Below are 20,434 nucleotides of genomic sequence, written 5' to 3'. Positions count from 1 at the left end.
CCGTGGGACGTAAAACTCAAAGATTTCATTTTTCAAATACAGAGATTTTATAAGTATTCATTAAGTAATCTTTTTTTTTCTTCCTGTAGTGTGCAACAGCTTTCTGAGTAGAAGTTTAGTGTCTGAGTACTTTGGATACAGTCTCTTTATTTACCGTTTCACCGTATATATGCTTTTCTGTGGATGCACATGCTCTCTAGAATTCCTAGACGCGCGTGTGATTCTACGTTTAGTTATATATTGTTAACACCACATATTTCTTGCTAACAGCGTTAATTTTCTGACTTAAAACCTGTATCCTTGTATCAATATATTCTGTTTTTAATTTCTGAAGTTTTAAAGAAATCATTGTTATTTATTTGTGTTCTGGGTCCGCTTACGTAACGAAAAGAATAAAACTCGCATTAAAAAGCACAGAACGGTTACGAAGGAAAAAGACACCAGTATTTCAGAACTCGCACAACATTTGAATGAACATAAACACACTTTTCTAGTGTAAATATTTTACAGAAATTGAAGATATATGTAGAAGGAATAGGTACAAATCGTGTAGTGTTGGTACAAGGAAGTCCTCTCTTAACAAAGGTAATTCGGACATATTCTTGGGATTAAATTATAAGTAGACAACAAATAACACTATTCTTTTTTTTTTTCTTTATCTTCATTATTCTTTACTTTCATAGATCATCGTAATTTTAAGTCAACACATCAAATTAATTCAGTTTCTCAGAGTGTTTGTTGATTTGTAAATAAAATTCATTAAGAAAAAAAAATGACTAGTAAAATCAAGAATAGATAACAATAAATACATGTTATACCACAACAAAGCTAGAAGCGAACAAATTGCAATATTTTGTTTTACCAATACAGGGTGTTTCAAAACAACACCGACAACGTTTGGAAGGTGATTCCTGACACCATGATAAGGCAAAAAGTATAGACCAACTTGCTTGCACAGATGTTTTCTTTCGGAATTATAGGCAGCCGGAAACATGAAAAAAATGAACTTTAAAGGCCTATACCTCCAATACTCTGGGATCTACCGTAGTCGGGTCAAGACTTCACTTAGGAACTAGTACGTGCCCTATCTAAATATCCGTGTTTCAGAATCCTGAGGTATTTCCGCAACAATTTTTATAGAAGTATTGGTGAGTACTTCAAATTATATGTCCGAGAAAAAACTCCCTCTATAAAAATTGTTGCGTTAGTATCTTAGGATTCTGAGACATGTATTTTTGGATAGCGCACATATTAGTTCCTAAGTGAAGTCTTAGCCCGACTACGATGGGTTCCATAGTATTGGAGCTATGAAGCTTTAAAGTTCATTTTTTCATGTTTTCGGCAGCCTATAACTCCGAAAGGAAGCATTTGTGCACCTAAGTTGGTCTATACTTTTTGTCTGATCTTGGTGTCAGGAATCGCCTCCCAAACGTCGGTGTTGTTTTGAAACACCTTGTATTTGGGTATAGTGTTGAATCTAACCAACTCGCTTGAGAAAATTCACAGATTAATAAATTGGTAATAATCATCCGAAAAAGCAGGTCTTTCATTCATTCCAGAAACCTGATAGTTTTCTTCCCACCACACACGCATGTATATTTCTGATTATGTCTAAAGAATTACAATTTTCATAATAGCACTACATATTTTAAAACACTTTATTACACTGTATATCGATTTTAATTTCCATCTGGAAAGAATCGATGTAACTGTTTTCATAGATTGGTAGATCTTCTCTGTGGTTCTTTATCTGCGACATTGCCACATAGTGCAATTCGCGTCTCCAGATGAGGACCAGAAAAGTATACAATTATATATATTTTTCGCTTTATTTTGACTTGTAGTATCTGTGGGTGCCATTTTTAGATAAAGTCTCGTGTGACCTCTAATTAACTAGCATTTTCATATTTTATTTTTTTCTATAACTGCAAGACTTCGTGAATATCATTTTATGAAATATGCTACAAATGAATATACACCACAATTTGTTTCAAATAATATATTGTATGTGTACAATTAAACACGACACTATATATAACATTTACATACGCTAAATTCATACTATATTTTGCACACGTCAGTCCTCTATATACTTAATTACCGTATTTTATAGAAGACTCCATTCTTTGTAATTCGAAACAAATGTAGAACCTCGATCCTCGAGATGATTGATCTTCATTACGACCTCCCCGACTCTTAAATGAAAGAATAATTTTAATACATAATACTTTTTTTTTAAAGATCGAGTTGCATAATTATTGCTGGTGGCAGTTGTTGATAGTAGCTAAAAAGAAAACCACTGACAGGAACTGATCTAGATATAACCAGTTCTGTATCTTAAAGTTTCCCTCTCTGAAGATCAACAGACTTGTTCTCTTGTGTATGTCTCTCAAGCAAGGAATATTTAATCTATCCTATGCTTAGTATTTCAATATAACTTGAATTTATAAATAAATATTTCTGTGTATTTTGTTTTCTGTTCACATTTACTGTTTGTTTTATTCTAGAACGTCATATTGACAACGACACAAGCATCTGCAGGACAGACTGTTGTGTTGGCTTCTCAGTCCTTGCGGGCACAAGGAGGTACATTAGTATTACAACAAGGTGGCACTCAACAGATTTTGTTACCATCCGGTTTCCAAGGTGGAACATTGAACATTAAAACTCTTCAGGGTGTGCAGGGTTTGAAAGTTATCCCAATTTCACAGACAACTGCAAATAAAGGTAAGTAATAAAGGAATTTGTTCGTGATGATGATCTGCATTTAAAAAAATTAAAGTATAGGTGTTTTTTTTATTAGATATTACGTTTACAGTAAATAGTTAGATAAGGATTTAATGAACTTCACGGATTGTGTATCATTAAAACAAAACATATGTCGTGTTTGGCGCTCAGAGTACATTACGAGAAGAGAATCGAAATCAAAATCTAGGAAGGTGAGAGAACTAACCAAATGTGATCACATATTGATTTTTCTTTGTAGTAGAGAGGTGAGTGATAGATTCTCTTAATTCTTACTAAACATTCTTGGACGTGCTGATAAAGATTGAGCCGTACTTTGAAGAACTGAAACTTCCACACTATTCTTATAAATCCCGTTGTAAGTCCATGCATTTGCGATATCTGTCATGTAGTTTCTGAAGTCCTGTAAACATAATTCCTCCTCCGACTCTTGTGCGGCTACTCACTTGTTACATTAGCTGCCTCCTGAACACTACCAGAATTGTCTTTGTAGGCGTTTCTTAGATTGGGAACAGTAGTTGGAGGGTGCCAAGTCAGGCTAAGAGAATAAATGGAGTAACACTGAAAAATCTAAGAAGATTGATTTCACTGTTTCACGTGCAGTGTGTAACGAGGCTTTGTCATGCAACTTGATAGCATCTTTGGAGAAGTTTCTTCTACATTTTTGTTAGTTTCCCCTAAACTTCGCTAATAGATCACAGTAATATTTACATTGATTTAACGTTGTTGGAGGTATCCAGTAGCAGAACCCACATTATCCCAAAAGATTGTTATAGACGCGTTCCATCTCAATTCAGACAGGGCATGTACCGGTCAAGTCATGGATTTTGGTAATAATTTTTTTATGAATTCCTTATGGAAAATTAAGAAACTCGTATTGTTTTTTATTTTCTCGAAAAAAAAATTACTGAGATATTGCTTCCTTAAGTTCATTGTCGGTAATTGCTGAAGCCCAAAAAAGTAGTATCCTGTACTACTTTTGACGAAATATTTCTCAGCAAGAAATTAACATAAATAATTCTTTTTTTTTTTCTAATAGATAACTATGCGTAGTTTGCGATGTCAGAAGATTACTCCCATGTCTTGTATACAGGGTGTTGAAAAATTATGGCAACTTTAGAAAAAAAAATTGAAAATTACACGATTTCGGAATTTTTTTTCTCTTTTCCGTAACAGTATACATATTTGTTGTTTCCAACTTTGAGTATGCATGGCTAGGCTCTTTAATGCAAAAATACTTTAAAGAGGTTGGGACTGTTATTTTAGCAGTAACAACAACGAAAAGTTAGCCGTTTTCGCAAAGTCCGCCATATTTGGACGCCATTTTCTTAGAAAACGTATTTTCAAAAAATATAATTTTTCAGTATAAATGAGCTATGTATGTGTTCTAAAGGCTCACCAAGTCTTATGTTCGACAACGCACTGATTTAGATTTTATGGCTAAAAGTTTCCTCCGAAAAATTGTGTTCACGAGGCAAGTCGCGGGATATTGAAATTTGACGGAAGATGATGCTTCGGTCGCCGATAATTCATTTCTCACCTTTGCGAAGTTCGCAGAACATGTGCTGATACATTAGTTACCATGTTTAATCTCGTCCCTTCCTCCTCCTCGAGCTCCTTCGTAGCTAAGCGATTAGCGTACGCGCGTATGGGGAAGACCCGGGTTTGATTCCTGGCGGGAGCTCATGTATTTCGGATTCCACGTTAATCAGTAGGTCCACGTTTCATATAGCCTCGGTGCTGAACGGGCGCTAAACTCAAAATCAATCAATAAATCCTCCTCCTCCTCCTAATAATAATAATAATAATAATAATATAGTAATAAATTGCTATTTCCAGTAGTAGGAGGAGGAGGTAGAGAGTTCTTATCCAGGAGTCCATGTATTCGAACCCAGAAGTTTCCAACTCTACATATTTTCCAATTATCGTTATCTACACCAGTCGAATGCTGGGATGATACCTTGAAACTAAGTCCTGATGTACTTCTTTCCAACATTTTTCGTAACCCCGTCCTATGCTGAAAGGTCATAAATGAAATAATAATAATGACGATTATGATTATTATTATACTGCGTGGCCAAGTCGGTAACGCGCTCGCTTTCAGTGTGAGCAGTGCCGGGTTCGATTCCCGGCTGCTCAAAAATTTCGGTGTTACCCTGCATCGTAAGGACAACTGGAGAGCTATCTGAATAGAAAGGTAGCGGACTCTGGTTTGGAAAGCCAGGTTATACAACTGTGGGAGCCGAGGTGAAGACCACGTCTCACCCATGCGAAAAGCTGTCTGGCCGGCTTAAGCTCTTCAGGGTTTCATGCTATGGAGTTATTATTATTGATTCCAACTGATTCTAGTTTTCCACAAACAAGCGGAGGCCACCACTTCTATGCAACATGTTTCAATGGAAAAATAAATTGTACAATATTCTTTGGCCCTTTATTAACAAAAACTGGACATTCCCTAAATAGAGGCCATTACCGAACGGTTGCAAAATCGGGATTTTTTCTAATGTTAGTCATTGGTTTTGACTGTAAAGATTGGGAAATTCCCGAAGTCCTAAAGAAAGCACTTTGTCTTGCAAACCCATTCTCAACCAGATCATTTCGAGTGTAAATGTGAAGTGTACTGTGAGTGGTTAGTTGTGCTGCTCATTCACTTCTCATCGTAATTTTTTGTAGTGCCTTCGAATGTTAACTGAGTACGTTCTTAAGGTTCGCATTTTGAAGAACTTGTGTTTTCGACTATACGGGCTCTTAAAATTTAAACTAAGACTGGAATTTTCATTAATTTACGTAATCGTGAGAACATGTTGTAAACATGTACAGTGTGGCTAGGACACGGCATGTACACAAAGTTGTTGACATAGTGCTCTGCAGAATTATAATTTCAGTCTCTCTCGTGCATATAATTGTGTAATTTTCAGTTCTTCGTGGTTAATAGTTTTATCGAGGAAGATGTTTACAGATAAATCTTGAAAGGAAAAATACTTGGGCGTTCTTGGCCTCTGAAACTAAGTCATTGCTCAAAAAATAAAAATAAAAATAAATAAATAAAAAATAAAAAAAAATAAAAAGTGATCGTTTCAGTGAAAATATTGGGTGCATTGTGTGGAAGTGACTAAATACCTTGTATACTTTCACAAATATATGTATTTAGACAATCGTTTTTAAGCTGTTAACCGGTCCTATTTTTATCGTAATTCTTCATAATGAGTACGTTTACAGAATACCGTGTAAAGTATGCGGAGTATGCAAAACGGCACAAAAAAGTGATTTATCAACCAAAGTCAAGAAAATTTCGTTCTGTTGGCGAGTTAGGACTGGTTAGAGTAATTCAACGCTGTCATCCTCAACTTCTTATTTCGGATGCTGATACTTTGTGTTCGCGGTGTGTTAAGTATTATCTAAGTGCAACAGAAGACCTTCCTGAACCATCCACACTAAATATTTAAAATAGTACTTCCACGGCAATATCACCTGGTACTGATGAGCAGAGGTATGAAGATCCTGCAGCTCTCACACATTCTTTAAATTTAGCCGCCCGAATAATGGAAATAGACACTAGTCCCCTTGTGCCACCGACAAGTCTTAAAAGTCACCAACGAATGTCATATGCGTCAAAAAACGTCGTAAACTGTCTCAAGAATTCGAAAACGTTGTAACGAAAACAGTAAGTTCAGTGTACGACGTCGACCTTACACCAACTAAAACCATCCCACTCAGTCCCGTTAAGTGTTCTGCATGTGTAGCATGGGAAGAAAATATCAATAAAGGCTTTAGCGCAACATCTTACAATGAAAAGGTACGATTGGCTACGATAATACCAACTTCCATTTCCAGGTCAAAGGCACTAGAATTATTCCCTTCCGTAACAAAATACTTAATTGACAAGTCAAGAACAGTAATAAAAACCAAAGGAATTTACAGAAATCCCGACCCATACTGTGGCCATCCAATTGATGAGAACACCGTTGAAAGAGCTTTGAAGTATTATCTATGTGACGAATTTGACTGCTCCCGTCAAAGCCCAAACAAAAGCGATGTTGTCACTGTGGTAGAAGATGGTATTAAGACAAAGAAAGTTAAGCGATACCTAACACGGTCAATTAAGGAAATATATAAAGTCTTTAGAAGAGAAAATCCAGAATTGAAAATTAGCCACTCAAAATTTTATAGCCTGCGGCCGAAATGGGTTATACCCCAACCCTATAGAGACTTTGTGTTTGTGTCTGCTGTGCGAACTTCAAACTTACCATTATTGCTTTAAATATTCTGAGAAACAAAAAACAAAACAAAACAAACAAAAAAAAAAAAAAAAAAAACTAGTCAAGAAGAAGTGTTCCAGGCAGGAGCTCTTTTCACTTGTGGTATGCTCAATTGACAGTCAAAGTTGCAAGCTACAAGAATGTGCCGATTGCCCTGGTATAGAAGAAATACACATCGGTTCTCTGAAATTGGAAGAATACCTAGCAGAAGAGGTTTCTTATGCAGTTTGAGAAAACAATGATCTTATAACGAAAACCGTCCCTCTGCAAAGTTTCGTCGCGTACATTGGTGCAGTCACAGTTAAAGTTCTTGTGCATAGGGAAGTGAAGGAAATTCAAAGGAAAGCTGTAGCTACTGAAAAACTTAAGGTGCGTGACGATAGTAGTTATTTAGTAATGCACGTTTGCAGAAAATTGGTTTGTAATACTGCCTAGGGAAATACAAAGTTACCACTGACAATCCAACCAAATCTCAATTTTCACCTCAGTTACATACAGTGGCAATGAAACTCGATCCTACGCTGTTGTTAGTGACGATAAAGTACATGACACCGCCCATGCTATATACGCTGTGAAAAAAATTGAGGAGCACGTTAAATTGGCAAGCCAGGCAGAAATAATGAAGTTGACAGTTGTTTCCGATGGAGCAGCTAGCCACTTCAAGAACCGATTTCAGTTTCAGGAACTGAAAAATCACTCGTATAAATTTAAACAATGGCTTTTCACGGTAGTTGGACATGGAAAAGGACCGTGTGATGGCATTGGGGGACTTGTAAAACATTTTGCTACACACCACAATCTCAGCAAAAGCGTTACTGAAGTGATCAAGAATGCACAAGATTTTGCATTAACTGTGCAAGATTATGTACCTTAAATTAAAATTATATTATTACGAAGTTCGGATGTGGAAGATTTTCGAAAACAGAAAGTGTCGGCGTGGCAAAAGGTTCGTCCTATTATAGATATTCAGAAATGTCATCCTTTGCTTTCCCAGAACGACAAAATGTACTTATCTCGCACAGTCAGTCATGATCTCTACGAACCAGACAAAGTATGTTGGGGATGGCTTTATGCAGTTAAATGATGTTAAGTCTGGTTGCTTTGTTACTTGTTTTTATGACAATGAATGGTGGGTGCAGCAGGGTGGATTGATTTAAATCGCTTGATTTTTTAAACAAAAATCGTTGATTTAAATCAAATTCCGAAATGAATTAATTTAAAGTGAAAGTAAGTAAAATCCCGTTTCTGTTCTGTTATTTCGATATGGAAGATAATAATCATAATACAATGAGACTCAAATGTATGTAAGCACAGTATGTAAACGAGTATCATGTAGAGAACGATCAGGGAAAATTCCGTTTGAACAGGTAACGGGTGAATCCTGCTTTCTTCTCTTTGTAACACAGGGTTTTAAAATATCTATTCCAACGGTGAAATCACCATGGACATTTAAGATGAAAACTCTTGTGTTCCACGTCTATTTGTTTGTTTCCAGATAATAGGGGCGTATTTAGAGGGGCCCGGTCCCCTCCGAAACAAAAACAAAACAAAAAAATTAGATTTTAAAATTTTGGGCGAAATTTATGTACTAAATACATAGAAGTTCCTCGGAATCGTAATACGACAAATTGTGGATGCGTTAAAATATCGAATAATACTTTTGATAAAGTGGATACTTCCTAATATTAACCCCATAGCAGAACATGCCGCGATCTGCGATGTGATCGCAGAAAATTTGCCGCGCCTGTGCAGGAAAATTGCCAGAGGAAATAAAATAGCTAACAGAAAAGTATAAAAACGTGCCTGCTATGTATAGATGTCTTAAATGCACGGACAACTCGCATTTGAACTGTTTTTCACGTCATCATTTTGATTTTTTATTTTGGAATTCGTGCAGAAAATTTTTGACTTACAAAAGCTCATCGCAGAAAGACAAAGTTCTTCCATCGGCTAATATATAGGATCAGAAAACGATATTCACGAAGAAATTAAATATCGACTAAAAGCAGGGAATTCGTATTATTATTCAGTTCAAAATCTCTTATCGTCGCGAATTCTGTCGAGGAATTTGAAGCTTAAAATGTATAAAACTATAATTATGCCTGTTGTGCTGTATGATTGTGAAACATGGTCGCTTATGCTGAGGGAAGAACGCAGACTGAAAGTAATTGAGAATAAAATCCTGAAATGAATATTCGGAACCAAAAGGAACGGAAATGAGAAATAGCGAAAACTTCATGATGAGGAACTGCATAATTTATACCATTCACCAAACATTGTTAGGGTCATCAAATCTTGGAGGCTCAGGTGGGCAGGACACGTAGCGAGAATGGAAGAAAGTAGGAACGCTTTCAAAGTTTTAACTGGAAGTCCAATCGGAAAACGACCATTAGGAAGGCCTAAGCGCAGATGGGAGGACAATATTAAGTTGCATCTCGCAAAAAATAGGAATACAAAGTAAAAACTGGATCCAGTTGACTAAGGATAGAAGTCAGGAGAGCTTTTGTGAACACGACATTGAACCTCCGGGTTAAATAGGCTATAGAGTGAGTTAGTTAATTTTAGGCGAAATTTATGTACTTTATATGTATTTCGTGCCGCTAGCTAGTTCCATTTTTTAAAAAAAATATGCCCCTGCCAAATATCAGTAACTTTCGTGAAATTAAAAGTGTCATGTTGATAAACGTTGCTGTAAGTTTTTTCCTTAATGCTTAAGAAACATTGTTTGGGATTGAAATAGGTTAACGATTGGGGATTAATTCAAAATTAAACCCCAATACTTCCACTTAAATGCCATAATTAATATTTAATACTAATTCCTAATGTTTTTTCTGCAGTTTGCGACTTGTATTATACGAAGAGAAAGATTTGATTTAAATTTAAAAAATCGATTTAAATCAAAAAAATCAACAAAAATGATTAAAAAAAAAAAAAAGATCATGATTTTTTTTTCCACCCTGGGTGGCAGAAGTTTTAACAGTAAACTATGAGTTTCGTGATGTAATTGTCATGTTTATGTTACCGCATGGGCATTGTGGAGGTTTCCCGCTGAGCACATGAAGGAAGAAAATACGTGTTCTATCCCACTAACAAACATTTTAAAAGTCGTTAATACACCTGTACCGGTAGGCAGCACAGGAAGGTCACACAAAATAAGTGTTTTTGATACTGAGGAAACCATTCGTCGCTTTTCATGGAGGACACACTAGTAGTAAGTATTTATATTTGCATATAAACATTTGTGTTTGTAAGCATGCTAGCATATTATTCCATTATCCACAAATTGTCCCATTGCGTTATTACTGGATGGGTAACAGATTTCGACTGTGCAGCAGTGTTCATAGTCGATCTCATTTTGCGAATCAATGTTGTTCTTTTCTGTTTTCCGATCAATATAATTTAACGATGGTAACTAATATACTGTATCAGCACATGTTCTGCAAACTTCGCAGAGATGAGAAATAAATTATCGGCGGCCGAAGCATCGCCTTCCGTCAAATTTTAATATCCCGCGACTTGCCTCGTGAACACAATTTTTCGAAGGAAACTTTTAGCCATAAAATCTAAATCAGTGCGTGGTTGAACATAAAAATTGGTGAGCCTTTAGAACACATACATAGCTCATTTATACTGAAAAACTATATTTTTTGAAAATACGTTTTCTAAGAAAATTGCGTCCAAATATGGCGGACTTTGCGAAAACGGTCAACTTTTCGTTGTTGTTACTGCTAAAATAACCGTCACAACCTCTTTAAAATATTTTTGCATTAAAGAGCCTAGCCATGCATACTCAAAGTTGTAAACAACAAATATGTATATTGTTACGGAAAAGAGGGAAAAAATTCCGAAATCGTGTAATTTTCGAATTTTTTTTTCTAACGTGGCCACAATTTTTGGACACCTTGTATACAAGACATGGGAATAACCTTCTGACATCACAAACTACACACAATGAAAAAGAATTACTTCTTTATGTTAATTTCTTACTGAGATATGCTTCATCAAAAGTAGTACAAGATACTACTTTATGGTCTTCAGCAATTACCGACAATGAACTTGAGGAGGCAATATCTCAGTAGAAAAATTTTTTTCGAGAAAATAAAAAAATACGGGTTTCTTAATTTTCCACAAGGAACTCACAAAAAATAATTACCAAAATCCATTACTTCACCGGTACATTTTTTCTTGACCTGCCTGAATTGAGATGGAACGCGTCTATAATTTTTTTCTGCTCTTGACGTCTGCAAATTGAACTTCCTTGATCTTGTGAAATCCACTCTGCTACCATTCCTTAGCTTGTCCTTTGGTCGCAGGATTGTAAGAATTGATTCATGTCTTACTATGAATTACCAGTTTATCCAGGAATATGTTGCGAAATGTCCCGAAACAGCTACCGTTCAGTTTCTTATGTTCACTTGTCGAAAGTTATGTGATCCACTTTACTGCAGTCTTTTTTAATGTTCAAGTCGTCGTGGACAATGGCACAAACTCTCTCATAGTATGCTAAAACATGTATCAACACTTTACCCATTTCTACTTTGTACTTGAGAACGGACAAGAAGTTAAACCCTTAGAAACTTGATGTTTGCACCATTATAGAAACATGACAAGTACCGTATATCATAAAGATTTCAGCTTCCTAGTTCAGTTTCTTCAAGGTAAGGCTTAATCATGATCAACACTGCGTCGTATTACTCAAAACTGTTATGGATTTGTTATAATTGCGAGTATACAAGATAACAGATTTAAGTATTCTTGTTAGAATTGTTATTCTTGAACAATTTGATGACGTTGTAGATATTATAGTGAACAGGTAAATAGTTTATAGCCTTGAATATGCCCACTGTTGGCAAGACAGGAGTGGATAAAATTAGTTAAGATTAAAACATAATTATAAAGTTCCAGTTACGAATTAATTACACCTTCTTGGCTTCACAGGGCGGCTAAATAATGAGATCAAGTCAATTCTGGCTTCTTATGTGGTGAGATGTTTTTTCAATGTTATGTTCTCACTTCTATATAAAGCATACACAAGTCAAAACATAGACTGAAATTACGTTCCTAATTCAAGTATATTTATGTAAATGTAAAAACAATTAGTAAAAAATATAACTTACTGTGGCCAAATGCATTTCCATTACACTAAACTGATTCAGCAGTCTCTGTTTTCGTTAGTATGTCCGGGAAATTCATATGAAAGTTTTTTTTTTTTTTTTGTTTTTTTTTGTTTAAACTTCTAAGACTCATTTCTTTCGTGTAAATTTTCCCCGAGCTACTGATGAAAGCACAGCATACAGCTGTAATAGTTTAGTACAATTAAAGTGCATTTGAATGCAGTTAAGTTGATACATTTTTTTTTTTTAATTTTGTATGTGACAAATCATAAATAAATAAATGTGAAAACAGTTTCTGTTTGAAAAAAATGTAATGTAATGCTCAGCAAGCTTTAAAATATTTACAGAGAATAATTTTGAGAAGTACAGTTTCGGCCAACGATAAACGTCCCTTACCCATACCCTTCTTAAGAAATAGCCCCTTCCGCAAGCATTACCACAAGGAACCACAAAAGTCTTTTCTGCACGTGCTGAGGGACAAGGTTGTCACATTTTTTATTTATTTATTTATTTATTTTTTTTGAAAATGTATGGACACCGCATGTTTTTTTTTCTTCTAGAGAAAGTCATTGAGAAAACCGTAGCTGAAACGTATTGTAAAAAAATACATGGGAATTGTGTAATCAAAAATGTTTTAAGAAAAATGTTAAATGATCCAGTGCTTACAACGTAATTCAAATAGGACGAAATATCAAAACTAAACACGAATCATTTATTTGTCGTTTTTTTAAAGATATACTTATCTGCACTATTATAAGGAAAGATTAAAATGACTTATTCATCAATACCTAACTCAAACTATTATAGATAGAAACATAAATTTGTACTGTACAGAATATTCCTTTGTCAAAAGCAAGAGCTAAGAAAAGATTTTTTAAAAAATATATGTTCTATAGGAGAGTGAAAGAGATTTCAAATAGTTTTTAGTAAGAATAGAATATATCACAAATCCTTGAAGTTAGGAAGATAAAAGGGGGGATGTGATAAACTTTTCATTAAAATTAACCGAAAACATGTTGAAACGATTTCGAAAATTTTGCTCCTATACGAGAAAAGAGTCCTACCACTTGTTAATGTACCCTATAGCTCCTAACACCGTTTCCATAGACCACCAATTTTCGAGGAATGTGAGATAGTCTTTGTCTCTTGGCCGACAAAAAACAAACACAACATAAGACCGCGCACCTTCTCCTTGAAGTAATGTTCAAGTCGATGGGCCACCTTTAAATTACTGTATTGCTCTAGGTACAGACGGTTTTACGTAGAGGGCTGTAATTGCCGTCAGACTTTCCTTACTTAGATATCTGATATATATATATATATATATATATATATATATATATATATATATATATATATATACAACTAACTCTGGGTTTGAGACAAATTCACCTAATTTCTCAAAACACCATTGTAGATACCTCGTGAGTTATTACATGCATTGAAGCGGTTGTAGAACTTGGTGAAGTAGTCTTGGTACTCCTATTTTGGAATTATTCCCTAAATCGCCGTCGAAGTCTTTTGAATGTCTGGAATGATGTCAAATCGCGCTTTCAACGCTAATTTGTTCCAGAAGTCGCATGGAACCAAATCCGAAAAATGAAAGGAATGATTGAGCTCCACGATTTTTTTTTTTTTTTTTTTTTTTTTTCCCAAGAACTTGCGTGTCATTCTGCTTTTGTGCAGGAGTGTATACTCTCATGCAACAGAGATTATGAGCCTTGTTGCTGATATTCGGGTCGAACAACAAATCCTGATCAACAGACGTTGCAAAATACCCACGTACGAGGGCGAAGCAAAAAAGTAAGTTACACTTCCAAGTTATGGCCATTTATGAAACCACCTACACATTGGTAACACGGCTATAACAGCATACACTATACGTTCACTTTTCCATATAGTCACCAAGAGACTATAAACATTTCTCGTAACGGTCAACCAACTTTTCGATTCCGGATGAATAGAAATCACTTTGAAAACACTGGAAAACAACGAGTTTCTGCGGAGAATCATCACAGGGGATGAAGCGTTTCAGCGCTTTGTAACCACCTAGAGACAGCTGTTTTCACCTCCTTATCGTTTCGGAATCGTCGTCCACCGAGATTGTTTTTCAGCTCACCGAACACATGATAATCACATAGCGCTAAGTCCGGACTATATGGAGGATGTCATACCTCCCACTTGAATTGTTGCAGCAGTTTGGACGTTTAGCGGACCGTGTGAGGTGTTGCGTTATCATGCAACAAAATCACACCAGCGCTCAATTTTCCCCGCTGCTTTTCTTTAATTCCTTTTGCAACCGGTGCAACGTTTGACAATACGAAGCCGCGTTGATTGTCGTGCCTTGCGGCATAAATTCCACGTGCACCACACCCTCAATGTCAAAGAACAATGTTGCCATGACTTTTCCTGCTGAAGGTTGGACCTTGGCCTTCTTCGTGGTGATGTGGTGTGCAACCATTCCGTCAATGTGCTCGCTGGTTCGGGGGTGAAGTGGTGGACCCTCGTTTCATCCCCTGTGATGATTCTCCGCAGAAACTCGTTGTTTTCCAGAGAATACAGTTGCGAAAATGCCAGTGACGATTGGAAACGTTGTCCGTTATGAACGTCGGTGAGCAGACGTGGGACCCATCTTTGACACAGTTTACGAAAGCCAAGGTGTTCGTGAACAATGGAGAACACACTGCCATACGAAATGTTCAGCAGGCTGGCAATTTCCTGCAGTGTTATGCGCCAATTCTCTCTAATGATCCATCCATACGGTCAACAATTGCAACGGTACTGGACGTTACGTCTTGCCTTCGTGATATTCGCTCGTGAGATCCATGCGTCAGGCGTCAAATTGCTTACACCACTTTACAACCTGGGCGAGATATTGAACGCTTACCGTATACAGCAGTGATTTCACGATAAAGGTCCGTGCAATTCAGCCGTTTAGCCCATGGAAATCTGATCGTTGCACGCACCTCCAATTTGGAGTGAACATCCAGTTGACGTGCCATTGAACCTAGCAACTCGCCACACTCAACACGACAGTAGACGACACCATCGTAAAACTTGGTGTTCACAGTGTAACCCATTAGAGTGAATTCCTTGTTATTGATGACTTTGAAATCGAAAACAATGAGCAGGGATTTGATCCGGCTCTTCTGCATGCTTACATTCTTTGCGTGTGGAGTGCCTTGACCCTTTCATTTCGAGTTCTGACGTTTTTTGAGCTCTTCGCACTAGTACTGTTAAAATTCAAATAATGAATTCTTCGAATATTCGAACAGAATTAGTTAATCTAATAATTATTATTTGGATGATAATGATTATTCCAATAATTATTCGGATAACGAATATTCTAATAATTTTAGCGGCATTAATTCGTACTGAAACCACCATGTTTCATCACCTATTCCAATGGGTGGCATAGAATCGTAGATCCACATCGGCTACGTGTTTCATGTCTCTGCGGTGTTTTTGTTTATCACTGAATGTACGTGTGGCACAATCCGCACAGACCTTTCGTTTGCTCAAATTTTGGTTAGAATGAAATAAATAGTGATCTTCGGAATTCCAGTGAGATCCTCAGTGAGCCTTGCAGATGCACAACGAATCTTGTGTAAAATCTTTGTCATTATTTGGACGTTTTCGTCAGTTCAAACAGCCAGTACTGGTCGTCTTTAGTGCTTTCCCGACCATCACGAAATCATGCATACCACTTAAACACGTTCTTTACCGCTCAATTCGTCACTATCATGGATAATTTGAATCCTTTGAAACGTCTCTGTTACACTTTTACCCAATTTGAATCAGAGTTTAATGTTGGCACGTTGCTCCATTGCTCCTTTCTGACTGACGTTCAGCAGGTACTGCCAATTACAAAATCCGTACGGATCGACCGTCGCTGTGCAACTTTAACGGAAGATAGCCGAAATGTGTTGCTACGTAATACATACCCTTCTCCATAGACAGCACTGAAGTTACGTGTCAAAAAAAAGTCCCCTTCCCCACTAGACAGATTGTGTACATGTGATTCAGCACACTAGTAAGAATACCTCCTCTTTGCTTTTTATTTGTATTTTCCTGACGTAGATTTATAAATGTACATTTTTAAGATTCTGTTCTAGTTTAATAATATGTAAATAAAATAAAACTTGTACAGACTTCCTTCCAGAAATTTTGTTGGGAGAACGCACTGGGATATTATTTGCTAAAGGACGTGCCTTTCACAAGAGGTGCATGAGATAGCAAATCAGTTTATCTTAGCTCGGAGAGGGGAGAAGGACAGACGGTCGTCTCCGGAGCTAAGCCCCCGAAATTATGCCTGGAAGAAATACTGATCTTGTATTGACGTCATTATTTTTAAATAACTTGTCTGATATTTCAGCCATCTCCCTTACTGAGGTCATCGTCAGGGAGAATCTTCTATTTCCGGAGAGTGCGAATCTTTTGAATCTTCATAATTTCGTCGTCTTTTCCGTGTAAAACTAATATTTAAATTTGTGAAAACACTGAATATAATTGAACATTCTCTCTTGAACGTGCTAGTCCAGTTTAGTTCACTGCTCCAGATTCCGTTTCATGCATGTTACAATAAAGTTGTACGGAAATTCTTTTACACTTTTAATGAACGTAACTAACTTAAGAAATCAACATTTTTTTTTCTGATTAATTTTAAAATGAAAATGTGCGGGAAAGACGTACCCTGACGATGGCCACAGTAGAAAGAGTTGATTGAAATATCATAAAAGTTAATCATCACGGAAATACATAACAAAGTATTATTTTATTTATGCAGCATAATTTGCGTAAAATGATATCTGTTAGATTTTACTATAATATAAATTATCGTGGGTCTCCTAATTTTTCGATATCTCTAAGAGGTTACGATTCTAATTGTGCTTTGTAGGGAGACAACAAGTATATGCAAGAATAATTGGACCTTCCGGAACAATAACAGGACGACCACCAACAAGTATAGCGACGGCTGCTGCTGCAAATCTTGTTCAAGGTACAATGACGCTTCAAGGAACAGCTGAAAATATAGTTACTAGTACTACAATTGCTTCATCCACAGCACAGTTAAATAGTTCATCTGGAACAGTAGTAGAAAATCTTGAATAGAGCTTTTTGTAAATAAGTTTTATGTTGGATAAATTATTACTAGAGAGATCGGTGCTTGTTCGAGAAGAATGAGTACGTTAAAAGACAAGTTCGTTTAGTATTTAATTGCGTTATGTATAGTTAACTATTTTGTGTGGTTCTCTGTAGATCAGTAAACAATGTTAAAACTAAATGGTGTGATACAGATTATTATGCTGGTAGTTTTCTGAACATTCGTTAAATGCAATTAGAATATATTTCTGTGTATTGTATAAAGTTTTCCGCATATTTTGATACTAAATATTGATGTGATTTAGTTTTCTCATTAAAAATTCTATCGAATGTTGTGGGAGAATCGCTAGTGCAAGTGCTACTATGTAAGTACTTTACGACTTTTATGGAACTCGTAAAACGAGATTGATTAATTGTATATCTAAATCTGTGATCTTACGAGAAACCCTAGTGTTCGTAATTAGTTTTAATAGCGGAAGACAAGAATCCATTGTGATTTGCTTTCTTCTTACGTGTTCAGTAACAGTATCTTTGAATGACTAAATCCGTCGTTATTTCACATCAGTTCAACGTCTTTGGCCGTATTATTTTGTAACTGTGCTCGAAGTATTAAGTATTTAATATTGTAGCTAATATTACTAGAAAAAACCTTGTGTGCGCGTAATGAATAGGTTTCAGTTTTTTTTTGAGCTGCTCATAGGAAGTGATGTGTGTAAAGCATAGATAAATGGTACACAGGCATACACTTTAGGTGTTTCATATAGAAAATACGTATACACAGAATTAAAAATGAACCAAAGTTAGTACCACATTTAAAGAAAATACTTTTTTATTAGAATAATGTAGAATTCACATGCCAATTCTGAGATCTGTTGAATTATGGTGAAACTGAATAAGAGAATTGAAAAATTTTAAAATAACCTAGATTAAAGGGGGAAAAAATTGGAAATAGTGAAACTTAACTTGCGTAACAGTACAAGACTATAAAATTCTTTAAAAAGATGGTATTTACATTTTTTTTTAAAGTTAGATATCATTAGTTAAGGGAAATGATACACAACAGTTTGTTTCTTTGATACGACAATTATTTATGTTAAAGTATAATAATGTAACATTATTTACGTATAAGGAAGTTGTGGTTAGCTATACTTGTATAAATTAACAACAACCTAGAACGTTCGATCGCATTTGCTGTGGATATACGTGAATGCCAGTTTAGTTTCCACACTTTTTTTATGTGATTCTTTAGTTTTAAAGTAAATATTTCAAAGAAGAAAGATAAATTTATTTATTTTTACAGAATTATTTTATATTGTAATTTTGTTTTTGTTGGATTCAAAAATCATGGCACGTTATCATCATTCATCATCGTCACATTTAGTCTTAAAAGCGACCTGTGCGTCTTAAGCGTAATGGTGTTGAACACTTCAAGTACTCATATTAACACTTCAGTGAATAAATTATACTTCTGTGAGAACAAATTTCCTACATCAGGAATTACTTAATATTTGGTTATTTGTGTTAAAATTCTGTATTTGTTATAAAAGGAAAAAGGTGTTCACTGCAAGGCACTTGCATAATTTAAACTCTTTCTGTGAAAGAACTATACTAAAAATACGTAAAATTGTATAAACTACAACGCATTTATGTTAGCGTCATGTGGGTGAAGATTTTTTAAACGCATTAAAATGTCGTCTCAACCATATGTGTAACAATATGTACTTTGTTTTGGTGGTCGTACATATTTTTAGTAACACATATCGAAGTATACGTGTGTATGTATATTTATATATAGCTCGTTGAAGAATGCTTTTCTCCAGTTTTTAGCATATGCTAGTGGAAGCTTCAGGTTGAATGCTTTTTGCAAGCATTCCTTGGAGATGTAGCTATAATGTGCGCAAAAGATCAGTTTAGAACTATGTAAAAAGGTGTATTATAATGTGACTAGATATTTCGTATACTTTTATTACAACAAATAAAAGTCTTTCTAAATTATTCAGTGTTGTAACTTAAGATTATCGAACGTTATAAAGATTAGCCAGTATTGTGTGTATTTGTCTATAGACCCCTAGTCAAAACAATCAAAGAGTGCAAACCTGAAACAGAAATGTTAGGGAAGCACTATGGTTCAATGGCAAATCGCTCACGTTTATGGTGCGAGGACTTCCATGCCACGTAAATTTGTAGTAGACAATATCGTGTCAGTAGATTTTCCCAGGGTTCTACCGCTTCCTCCCACATTCTCATTTTTACAAATTCTTTCATAATAACGTACTTTCATTAACCATTCATGAATTCTGGGCAGTGCACACTCACTTCCAAGTCCAAAGGCAGTAGCTGCCAATGTGAATGTTTTCAATTAATCAACGTTTCACAGGTGAGTAACTTACATCAGTATATTTGGATAATTTTTAGAAAATATCAGAAACGTTTCATCAATGTTACCAAGAACGAATCAGCGTATTGTGTTGAAATTTTAAAATTCCCCGACTGAATGTGAGATTCTCGTATACCAAAGGCGCGCATGCTAGCCACTGGACTAACGGTAAGGACTAGTAGTAATTACATGTATCTCTAGCGTAAGAACTTGCTTGATATTTAATATGTGTGAAGGTGTGACACTCTTTGTTCTAAATAAGAACGTAATTAAGTATCAGAAGAAGTCAGACTAATACAGATTATATGTGGACTTACAATGGATTGTTGGTTGTATTCTTAATTAAGTTGGAGAATGTGTAAGCATTCTGTAAATAATAATTAAGCGTTCCATATGAAATGAATTTTCTGTAGTTTAACGTCACTGGTCACGCCCTTTAGCCACAAGGAGACGAGTGATTAATGAAAGTAAATGTTGTGAAATTAAATTTACTGTGCTCATCAAAAGCACACGAGCTAGCCACTAGACCAGCGGGAAGGGTGAATATGTAATAACTGACGTGTTGCTAGCAACTTGGTAGAGTATTTGGGCAGAAGAAGAGAAACTCTGATTCGATTCCTTTTGTTCAATGCTAATTTGTTCCTTTTTAGCACCGAAGATATGGTTCGAACAACATGCACCTCCATATTTTTACACTGAAGAACATTGTTTCTGCCAGCATGAACAATTGTTATGGCATAAAGATACTTATCTTACTATCATAATATGAGTCATATAAGATAATCATATACATAGTTTGTTAATCATACAGTTTGTCTAATCTCCATCCTTTTCCC

The 20,434-nt window shown here is 35.7% G+C and overlaps 1 protein-coding gene across 1 annotated transcript in view; it reads left to right on the top strand.

Annotated features, from left to right (window-relative positions):
* LOC145695058 (uncharacterized) overlaps positions 1-19,216 on the top strand; it is a 96,133-nt gene extending 76,917 nt beyond the window's left edge. The window contains exons 16-17 of the mRNA XM_081771894.1: positions 2,508-2,727; positions 17,016-19,216. Coding sequence (XP_081628020.1) covers positions 2,508-2,727; positions 17,016-17,230 — 435 coding nt within the window. The 3' untranslated portion in view covers positions 17,231-19,216. The remainder of the gene's footprint in view (positions 1-2,507; positions 2,728-17,015) is intronic.
* The last annotated feature ends 1,218 nt before the right edge of the window (positions 19,217-20,434 follow it).

This window comes from Thermobia domestica, chromosome 9, assembly GCF_964235325.1.
Source record: "Thermobia domestica chromosome 9, izTheDome1.hap1.1, whole genome shotgun sequence".
In the NCBI taxonomy this organism is placed as follows: Eukaryota; Metazoa; Arthropoda; class Insecta; order Zygentoma; family Lepismatidae; genus Thermobia; species Thermobia domestica.
Note: the sequence above shows the minus strand (reverse complement) of the source record. Positions and strands in the feature narration are given on the sequence as shown.